This window comes from Mustelus asterias, chromosome 11 (genome assembly GCF_964213995.1).
Source record: "Mustelus asterias chromosome 11, sMusAst1.hap1.1, whole genome shotgun sequence".
NCBI classification, from domain to species: domain Eukaryota; kingdom Metazoa; phylum Chordata; class Chondrichthyes; order Carcharhiniformes; family Triakidae; genus Mustelus; species Mustelus asterias.
The window spans coordinates 77,037,830-77,048,967 of record NC_135811.1 but is presented as its reverse complement, the minus strand read 5'-3'; the positions used below and the strand labels follow the sequence as shown (position 1 = coordinate 77,048,967).

Below are 11,138 nucleotides of genomic sequence, written 5' to 3'. Positions count from 1 at the left end.
AAATTCTGAAAGATTACAAACAATGCATCCACTTGCACTACACTCATTTAAGGTGCTAGCAGGCTATCAGGTTCAGGGGACCGGTCGGCCTTTCGGGCGGAATTTTACAGCCCCTCCCGCTGGCGGGATTTTCCTGACCCGCCAAAGTCTTTTGAACAGCCACCACATTTTTTAAATCACTTTCCCCCACCGCGAGAGGCCATAAAATTCCACCCTTAGTCCCATTAGCTTTCCGAGTGTTTTTTCTCTAGTGGTAGTGATTGTTTTAAGTTGGAGCTGTATAAAACGCTCGTGAGGCCACAGCTCGAGTGCTGGTCACCACACCATGGGAGGGATGTGATTCCACTACAAAGGGTGCAGAGGAGATTCACCAGGATGTTGCCTGGGCTGGAGTGCTTCAGCTATGATGAGAGGCGAGAAAGGCTGAGATTGTTTTCCCAAGAGCGGAAAAAGCTGAGGGCTGACCTGATTGAGGTAGACAAAATGATGAGGGACATGGATAAGTTAGATAGGAAAAAACTTCTACCTTTAGCAGAGGGGTCAGTAACCAGGAAATTTAGAGGGGATTTGAGGAAAATCTTTTTCACCCAGAGGGTGATGGGAATCTGCAACTCACAGCCTGAAAGTGTGGTAGAGGAGGGAACCCTCACAACATTTTGGAAGCATTTAGATGAGCACTTGGAATGCCATAGCATGCAAGGCTACGCAGCAAGTGCTGGAAAATGGGATTAGGATAGCTGCGTGTTTGATGACCAGCATAGACACGATGGGCCAAAGGGCCTCTTCCTGTGCTGTAAAACTCTATGACTATGACTCAGTTTCTCCCTCCTTTTTGCCTTTTGATTTTCTACTCTTCTTGCAATACTCTTTGTGTCCTCTGCTGTGAAGACTGATACAAAATATTTGTTCAAAATCGCTGCCATTTCCTTGTTTATCGTTATTAATTCCCCAGTCTCTCTGAGCAAAGTTATTCTTTTCCTTTTTATATACTTATCTATGCTTTTACAGTCTGGTTTTATATTTCCTGCTAGTTTTCTCCCGTGCTCCAGTTTCTCCCTCTCGATTATTCTTTTCAGTCATCATATGCTGATTTCTAAAAGTTTCCCAATCTTCTGGGCTGCCGCTATTCCCTGCGGCATTGTACCCCTCTCCTTTCAATTTCATACCATCCTCAGCTTGCTTCGTGAGTCATGGATGGCGTAACATTGACTGACTGGCCTTTTTCCGACAAGTTCTTGAAAAAGACAAATAGTTATCCTCTGACTCAATTAGGGAGGAGGTTTGAGTTCTGCTTTTAATTCCTGTCACCAGTTCCTGAATAAAGTTGTGGTTTGTGCTCCCTCATGAACCATGAGGAATTCCGTAGTTTGACACCCACTTTGTCACATTGTACTTTACGTTGGGAATGACCAGTGCTGCAAGTCATGGGCCAGTTTCGGCCACGTTTCAAATGAACATGTGCCAGGGAGTCAGTCTGGTTGGTTCTCCTTCACACTACCTCATCATTACTTTACCTCAACAATGCAGCAGGCACATGTACTATGTCAGCTGTACCAGTGAGATCACCATGTTCGCTGGCTATTCTGACTTGCGGACTGCCTTCCACAGGGAGCTAGGTTGAGGCTGGCCAAAATCGCTTTAAGTCCCTTCTAATTATCAAGCAGAAGAAACTTTACATTATTCTGGCAGTGGTTACCAGGCCTTCCCTTCGACAGGACGCAGCAATATGCAGAGGATCAACTGGCGTTACAGCAGCTTGGACCCCACCACTCTCATCCATAGAGAACTTCAAGAACCTACCCCCAACTCACCACATGGCTCAACAATAACCATTCTGGATATGAATCGAACGTCTCCAACTCCTTAACACTGATCAAACCTGGAGGAAAGCTTGGGCATTAAGTGGGCATTAATTGCGGCCTGGCAGGAAACCCATCCATGCACTTTCCCACCACGGATTGCATCAGGGCAATGGTTAGAATGAGGTGGGGATCACACCCACCACCCTCCTGCCCAATGAAATGTTCCCCCCCCCACCAGCAAACACGCAATGGGAGAGGAGTCCATTGGTTGGAATAAATGGGACCACTTAAAGGCCTCATCTTGCCACTGCTGCTGGTATTCACCCAGTGGCAAGTTCGGGGCTCACCATGCAAGAACCCACTTTAAAGCAAACCTCATCAGACCTGCTTGTGGGCTTCTATTGGGGGTTCCCTCATTCATGGTCACTCGGTGCCTGATCAAGGGACCCAACATCGGAAAGGGGATCCTGCTGAGGGCCACCTCCCACGTCCTTGCTGCAGACCACCCACTGCCACAAAATCCACTCTGTGACTCCCCTCCCACTATCACTCATCTGTGCCTGTATCCCTCAATGATCTTCAGGTGGGTACAGAACCGGCATCAACCACCACCTCCCCAGAGGCGCTGCCAAGCATTGGCTTCAGATTAACCAGCAGCCCTGGGAAGGGTGGTACTTGTGCAGCCGGGATCCTTGATCCTGGGGAACGCCTTCCACTGCCCAGTTAAGTGCCTAATTCTCAGAGGCGACATGGGGGATCAAGATTTATAACATCTTCAATAGTGGATAAATCAACAGGCCCTAAATGAAATGTTTCTTAGGTTGCTAGGAGACATAAGGAAGACAGTCTTGGAGGCTCTGACCATAGTTTTTCTAATGCTTTCCAACCACAGGTGTGATGTGGAGGATTGGAAGTGTGCTAAACCATTGAATAGAACCATAGAATCCCTACAGTGCAGAAAGAGACCATTTAGCCCATTGAGCCTGCAGCAGTAACAATCCCACCCAGGCCCTATCCCCGTAACCCCACATATTTACCCTGTCAATTAAAATTGTACCATTGCTTGAAAAGGAAGGAAGGGATGAACCAAATAACTTTAAGCCAGTCAGCCTAGCATCTTTGGGCAGGTAAATTCTTGAAGAAAATTCCTAGGGACAGTATTCAACGTCATTTAGAAAGGCACAGTTCAGTGAAGGTCAGTCAGTATGGATTTGTTCAGGGAGGTTCAGGTTTACTTAACCTGACTGACCCTCCTTGTTGCCTCCACAAAATAAACATTGAGGCTAGTACATTTAATGAGGATTTTCACAAAGCTTTTGACCAGGTCACGTAGTGTAGACTGGTTAGAAAAGACAAAACCTAAGGGATCCGAGGGCAAGTAGCAAATGGCTCAGTAGCAGGAAGCAAAGGGTAATGGTCGGTGGGTGTCTTTTGTGACTGGAAGACACAATGAGGTTTGGCAGAGTTTAGTACTAGGTCCCCTATTTCTTATGATATATATCAATGATTTTCACTTCAATGTAGGGAGCACAATTAAGAAGTTTGCAGTTGAGACAAAACTTGACCGTGTGGTTAATCATGATAAAGAAAGCTGAAGGTCAGGTGGGCAGAAAAGTGGCAAATGGAATTCATTCTGGGATGTTTGAGGTGATGGATTTGAGAAAGGTGAACAAGGCCAAGGAATGCACAATAAATGATAGGATGGTGAGAAGTGTAAAGGATCAGATGGTGCTTGGAGTGCATGTTCACAGATCCCTAAAGGTAGCAGGACAGGTAGACCCTGTCTACGCGTCCTGCTGCCTCGAAAAAGCAGCCAGCATAATTAAGGACCCCACGTACCCCGGACATACTCTCTTCCACCTCCTTCCGTCAGGAAAACGACACAAGTCTGAGGTCACGCACCAACCAACTCAAGAACAGCTTCTTCCCTGCTGCCAGACTTCTGAATAGACCTACCTCGCATTAAGTTGATCTTTCTCTACACCCGAGCTATGACTGTAACACTACATTCTGCACTCTCTCCTATCCTTCTCTATGAATGGTATGCTTTGTCTGTAGAGCGCGCAAGAAACAATACTTTTCACTGTATACTAATACATGTGACAATAATGAATCAAATCAAATCAGAGGGACAATGGGAAGATGTACAGAACACTTTGTTTAATCAGCTGAGGCATAGAATATAAGAGTAGGTAGATTGAACTATATAAAACATAAGTTAGGCCACAGCTAAAAAACGACATGTGGCTCTGGTCAGCACATCACAAGAAGGATGTGATCGTGCTTGAAGAGGGTACAGAGGAGATTTAGTAGGATGTTACCAGGACTGGAGAACTTTAGCTATGACTTCTGTTTGTATGGGCTGGGATTGGTTTATGTGAAACAGAGGAGGCTGGGAGGAGGATTAATTGAGGTGTTATTTAATTGAGGAGATAAGATAGACTGACTATCTATCTCAGATAGGACCGGTCTTTTCCTCTTAGCAGAGTAATCAGTAATCAGAGGCATGAATTTAATGCATAGACAGAAAGATTAGAGGAAGTTGAGAAGAAGTGTTTCTATCTGGAGGGTGAAGAGAGTCTGCAGCTTGCTGCTTGAAAGGGTGGTCGCATTGGAAACACCCCTCCATTTTGAAAGAGTATTTGTATGTAAACTGGAAAATGGGATGGGGCTGGACCAGTCTCCGGCCAACACAAATACAAGGGAAGAATGGCCTCCTTTGGTGTATGAAATTTTCTGCTTCAAACAACAGGTGGCATGGTAGCACAGTGGTTAGCACATCTGCCTCACAGCACCAGGGACCCAGGTCCAATTCCAGCCTTGGTTGGCTATCTGTGTGGAGTTTGCACATTCTCCCTGTGTCTACATGGGTTTCCTGTGGATGCTCCGGTTTCCTCCCACACTCCAAAGATGTGCTGGTTACGTGGATTAGCCATGCGTGGGGATAGAACACAAGTGTGGGCCTGGGGATTTGTTTTGGAGAGAAGGTGTAGAGATGATGGACCAAATGGTCTCTTTCCAATGTAGGGATTCTATGGTTCTAATAGCTTAGGGCAGATTCTCTGGTTTGTGCTCTTTTACAAAATGCTGGATTAATTAATTTACTTTGATTGCTTTGATGCACCCAAAATCTCAACCATTTAACAACAACAACTTGTATTTATTTGGCAATTTTAAAGCAGTAAATCATGCCAAGGAACATAATCAGACAAAAAAATTACACCAAGTCAAAGAAAGAGACATTAGGCCTGATTTTAACTCTGTGAAAGGGTGTGGGTTTGAATGTGCTAAAATGAGGTCCATTAGACATAACAACCAAAAGTGAGGTCAAAGAGATGAGTGTAAGCACCGTGTTAAGGGAACAGAGAGAGGTGTAAAGAATTCCAGACCTTGGGGTTTGAGACACCTAACAACCTAGCTGCCAATACTGGATTGAAGGAAAGGGAGGGTTGAAGCCAGAATCATCAACTGAGGTGCCAAGAAGCCGGTGACCCTGGGGGCTCAAACACAGCCATTATATGAACTAGTTACCAACCTGAATTGGGTCCAGAATATTAGTAACTATTTCTGAACACTTAAGAGAACATTGTTTTTGTCCTGTGTTTGGGAAGAGACTGTATAATTTCAACAATAAATGATTTTAAAATGCATAAAAGTGTCTTGGGACATTTGAACAAGATGTGAACTTGTCTATGGGGAATCGAATCATGGATTATCCAGTTAAAGCAGGATTCAAATTGTAACTCAAGTAAGGACATAAAAATGGACTTCGGTATGTTGAAACTCAAATGGTGCACACTGTTGAATACAGTCATTAGGTGATCTGTACAGTGTGCTGTGTCGTAAGACAAAATACAGTCGATAAGGAGGAAGGCGGCACAGTGGTTAGCACTGCTGCCTCACAGCGTCAGGGACCTGGGTTCGACTTGCGACTTGGATCATTGTCTGTCCGTGTGGAGTTTGCACATTCTCCCCATGTCTGCATGGGTTTCCTCCGGGTGCTCTGGTTTCCTCCCATAGTCCAAAGATGTGCGGATGAGGTGGATTGGCCATGCTAAATTGCCCCTTAGTGTCAGGGGGATTAGCTAGAGTAAATGCATGGGGTTAGGGGGATGGGGCATGGGTGGGATTGTAGTTGTTGCAGAGTTGATGGGCCAAAAGGCCTCCCTCTGCACCATAGGATTCCATGAAGATATTATTTTCTCTAATGTGCCAGGGATTCTGCAATGATATATTATGTCCATTGTGGATGGAAAGTCGAGCTAATGCAGAATTGGGTCAATGCCTTCTGGTTGTTTTGGTGCTATGTGAGTGTGTGTGAGTGGAATATATTCCAGGGCGTTTCAATACAACTGTTTCCCATCATCCTCCTACTGGGTTTCTGACAGGATGACAGGAATAAGGCGGCAACACATTACATTCTGTTTGGTTCCTGACGTTCCCACTACACTAAATACTGGACACATCTCAAAAAATCTCAGTTTTCCAAGCTGTCAACTCAAGAGATTTCAATAGTGGACCATAATTACAAATATAAGCATTCTCACATTATTTTTTAATGAAAGAAGTTTTGGTATATTCTAATTGGTGAAGGATGTTGCTGTAGCCCATCCTTACACAGTCTTAGATTTATTTACGGAGTGAAGTATCACAAGCATGTACCTTCTAATTCATGCATAAAGTTTATTTATTAGTGTCACAAGTAGGCTTACATTAACACTGCAATGAAGTTACTGTGAAAATCCTCTAGTTGCCACACTCCGGCACCTGTTCGGGAACACTGAGGGAGAATTTAGCATGGCCAATGCACCTAACCAGCACGTCTTTCAGGCTGTGGGAGGAAACCGGAGCATCCGGAGGAAACCCATGCAGACACTGGGAGAAGGTGCAGACTCCACAGAGACAGTGACCCAAGCTAGGAATCGAACCCGGGTCTCTGACGCTGTGCGACAGCAGTGCTAATCACTCTGTCACCCTAACCATCCAAAGTTTCAGTGAGTGTCTCTTTACATGTGCTAAAGTGAAACCTCAGTTATTGTATACAATTAAACACAACTGACACACAATCAACAATCATTCCCACATGCCCTCAGGATTTGACTAAAGTCCGTAACTTTTGGGGCTCCCTCTTCTGCTCTCCCATGCCCTGTTTCAAGATTCCCATAATCAGGTATGAATTTCCCACATGATATGAATACGAGCAACTGACTGAGGGCAGGTTTTGATGCGAATTAATTTCTGTTCTGTTTCTTTAAGGCGTCGCTTGCTAAACACAGACGGAATGCGTCTGATTTCAGTGCCGAGCTTGCACTTGGAAATCGTGTTGAAATTCTGCTCCCACACGTTAGTGTTTCCTGTTTGTGAGCGAGGCCATCTCATTCTTCACCCCGATGCACTTTAACACTAATCCCATTACCCGCTGGGCAGCTGTATGCCCATCAAAGCGTGCTTTTTATGCATGATATTTTCATAGGGATCCTGTCTGCTGGTGACATCTTTTTTACATCTCTGAATTATTTGCTATATGGTTCTTTTCTAAGTGCGACCTCCACTTTGTATCTTTTCAAGCCATTGGTTTGCTCTGTTGCCTGGGATTACCTATTGTTATGCAGGTTCTGACCATCTATTGACGGGATAGCTTGAGGAACATTGCTGTGCGACACATGGAGCTTTCAGTCATCCCTTGCTTGTAGCTATTTTCTCTTCACCAGAGCTAATCGCCATGGAGTTTGGTGCAGCCTGGGACTGGACCTGTTGGGTGGCTTTCCTTTCCTCCTGCATTTCAGCGTGTACTCATTCGCTTTTCCTTTTTCGTTTAGTCTCAGTCCCTGGACAAAGCTGGAATTCTAAACAAAGCCAAAGTAGCGGATAACGGCAAGCGCATCAGGTAAGAAGCCTTTCTGAGCTCACTCAAAAGCTGTTCGGAGGGGGTTCTGTAGCTGCAGCAGCTTTGGAGAAAAACTTGTGGCTAAAGTCACAGATGTTCAGGTGGCTTTTAAGATAAGCGTGCAGCTATTAAAGCAATGTGACGGACTGTTTCCTTCCTGAATCTTCTATTCTCAGATGCCTCGCTGTTAATTATGCCAGCTGAAGATAAAAGCAAGCTCTTTAAAACACGTTTCCTTTCAGTTCTGGTGATGTAACACCGGGTGTATCAATTGGACCATTCAATGAGATCATGACTGATTCTTCCATACCTTTTTTATTTTGATTTACTCTTGACCTATTTTATTCTGACACTCACCTAGTTAAGTGGAAGTGGCAGAATTTTTTTAACCTTTATATTTAATGGTGTTTTTGACTTTTACATTTATAACCTTCCTTTCCCACACATTGTGACCAACATGCCCTCTCATATCGCAGGGGTGAACTCCATGCCAAGAATCCCTAGAAGCTATGGTGTTTCAAGTATAGACTAAGTTGCTCCAAGGCTTTATTGCTGTTCCCTCGGGCACTATTCCTGTACTGGGGATTCTGCTGTCAGTGTTCACTGCTTTGTGTCTGACACGCAGGACTTTGCTTCTGTCACTGAGTGGCTTTACTCCACGCAGGATTTTGTACCATTAGTTAGAGCTCCATCCCCACTATTCATTTTTTCCCTGTTGCTCAGAGTTAGTCCCCACACAAAGGGCTTCACTCTCATCATCAAAGACTTCAGCCGCGATCTTATCACCCGCCGTTCACGCCACGCTCCCTCTGCAGCCAAGTCAGAGAACCTGACGCCCAGCCAAATTTCCATTCACTGCAGCGGGGTGGGAAAATCCCGCCAGCGTGAACAGCCGTAACATTCTGGCCTTTGGCTGGGATTTTCCGATCCTGCCGCAATGGATGCAGTGAGCCAGCTGAAATCCCTAACTTCAGAGGTGCCGGTGTCGGGGTTTGGGCCGAGGTGAGGTGGGAGGAGGTCGTGAGGTCTCCAGCCCATGAGGAGAGTGTGCTGTCAGTCAGAAAGGGCCTTCCCATAGAGACACAACCGCCCCCCCCCCCCCACCACTTCTTGTTGGAGATCGAAGATTCCCCCCCACCCCAATCATCGTGCACCCACCAGCCTGAAAAATGAGTCTAGAACTAAGAACCTAAGAACTAGGAGCAGGAGTAGGCCATCTGGCCCTTCGAGCCTGCTCCGCCATTCAATAAGATCATGGCTGATCTTTTCGTGGACTCAGCTCCACTTACCCACCCGCTCACCGTAACCCTTAATTTCTTTACTGTTCAAAAATCTATCTTTTGCCTTAAAAACATTCAGTGAGGTAGTCTCAACTGCTTCACTGGGCAGGGAATTCCACAGATTCACAACCCTTTGGGTGAAGAAGTTCCTTCTCAACTCAGTCCTAAATCTGCTTCCCCCTTATTTTGAGGCTATGCCCCTAGTTCCAGTTTCACCCGCCGGTGGAAACATCCTTCCTGCTTCTATCTTATCTATTCCCTTCATAATCTTATATGTTTCTATAAGATGTCCCCTCATTCTTTTGAATTCCAATAAGTATAGCCCCAGTCTACTCAGTCTCTCCTCATAAGCCAACCCTCTCAACTCCGGAATCAACCTAGTGAATCTCCTATGTATCCCCTCCAGTGCCAGTATGCCCTTTCTCAAGTAAGGAGACCAAAACTGTACACAGTACTCCAGGTGTGGCCTCACCAGCACCTTATACAGCTGCAACATAATGCTTCCTATCTGAGGCCCTGCCCACTCCACTGTAACATCGTGTCCGGTTTGGGGGGGGCGGAATTTTGGAGAGAATCCCATCCATGTTGTTCCCACCTCCCCCGTGATCTCAAAACCCACCATTTCTTTTCAACCGCATAATTTTTGATGTCTTAACCTTGAAAGTAAAGTTGAAAGTAGTCTTCCTCAGGTGACTGGCTTGTTGATGGATAACCTTACAGTTGTGTGATACAATGCGGATATCAGGGATTTTTGTCAGAAGCTGAATACAGAGAATGCTCATCGATCCTTTTAGGTTTGCTTCAGAAAAATCTTCACTAATTTTCTCCCCTCCAATCCTCCCCCAAACACCGTGCTCCTTCAGCATTACCTCGGCTGCCGGGCTGTTCTTCAAATGTGAGTGTTGGCTATTCGACCATATGAGTACTCACAGACAAGCCCAATTCTGCCTTCATTCCATGTCCTTCACTTTCAAAAGTGAGTAAAAAGTATTGTTTGGAATTGGGAACCCAGCAGAGATTAACCACTTAGCAACAGGTCAGGGTTCAAACCTGAAACCTTGCGGGTGTGATTGGCTAACCCCACTGATCATAAGGAGAGTGAAGTATACACTTCCAAATAGCAACTTGCTTTAAACATTGTTTTAACCACCATACTGAAGTTCGAACTCCACAGAGATAAACTATCCCTCGTCCACCAGCCGTGACCTTTTTTTTTGTTAATTCTATCAACGGATGTGGGCGTCACTGGTTAGACCAGCATTTGCTGCCCATCGCTAATTGCTCTTCAGAAGTGATGGTGAGCCACCTTCTTGAACCTCCATGTGGCACAGGTACCCCCACAGTGCTGGTAGACAGGGCATTCCTGGATTTTGATCCAGTGACAGTGATGGAATGGTGATATATTTCCAAGTCAGGATAGTGTGTGTGGCTTGGAGGGGAACTTGCAGGTGATGGTGTTCCTATGTGGGGCAGCACAGTGGTGCAGTGGTTAGCACTGCTGCCTCACAGCTCCAGGGACCCAGGGTTTGATTCTGGCTCGGGTGACAGTCTGCGTGGAGTTTGCAAGTTCTCCCCATGTCTGTGTGGGTTCCCCTCTGGTGCTCCAGTTTCCTCCCACGGGTTAGGCTGATTGGCCATGCTAAATTGCCCTTTAGTATCAGGGGGATTGTCAGGGTAAATGCATGGAGTTGCGGGGATAGGGCCTGGGTGGGATTGTTGTTGGTGCAGACTCGATGGGCCAAATGGCCTTCTTCTGCACGGTAGGGATTCTGTGTGTCTGGGGTAAAGTTTCATGGTAAAGGCAAGCAACCCCATGAATCATTGCCTTGAACCCTCCAACACTAAATGAATTGGACTTAAGTTAGCATTTGATGTGACAGAATGATAACGAGCTGGGTGTTGTCACCTGGTGGGGCCGGGATTGGAGGCAGTGGGAGCTAAAAATAGCCACAGCATCTGGCAAGCTGACTTCTCAGCTCCATTCCACCTCTGGGCCATGTTTGGGGAGGTGGGATCTGAGGCCAGCAGGGCTATCTGTTCGAATGTGGCGGAAGCCAATCATGGTCATTAAAGGCCTAAATGATACCAATTAAGGAAGTTTTGGGCACCCAGCAGCAGGCAAGGGGATAAGCACACTGAGTAAAATCGAGTGCAGGTCATCCTGTGGAA

At 45.9% G+C, this 11,138-nt stretch overlaps 1 protein-coding gene across 2 annotated transcripts in view; it reads left to right on the top strand.

The window, feature by feature from the left end:
• LOC144500606 (rho GTPase-activating protein 27-like) overlaps positions 1-11,138 on the top strand; it is a 225,849-nt gene that overhangs the window by 175,161 nt on the left and 39,550 nt on the right. For both annotated transcript variants that reach the window (XM_078223802.1, XM_078223803.1), the window contains one exon: positions 7,622-7,689. In XM_078223802.1, coding sequence (XP_078079928.1) covers positions 7,622-7,689 — 68 coding nt within the window. The remainder of the gene's footprint in view (positions 1-7,621; positions 7,690-11,138) is intronic.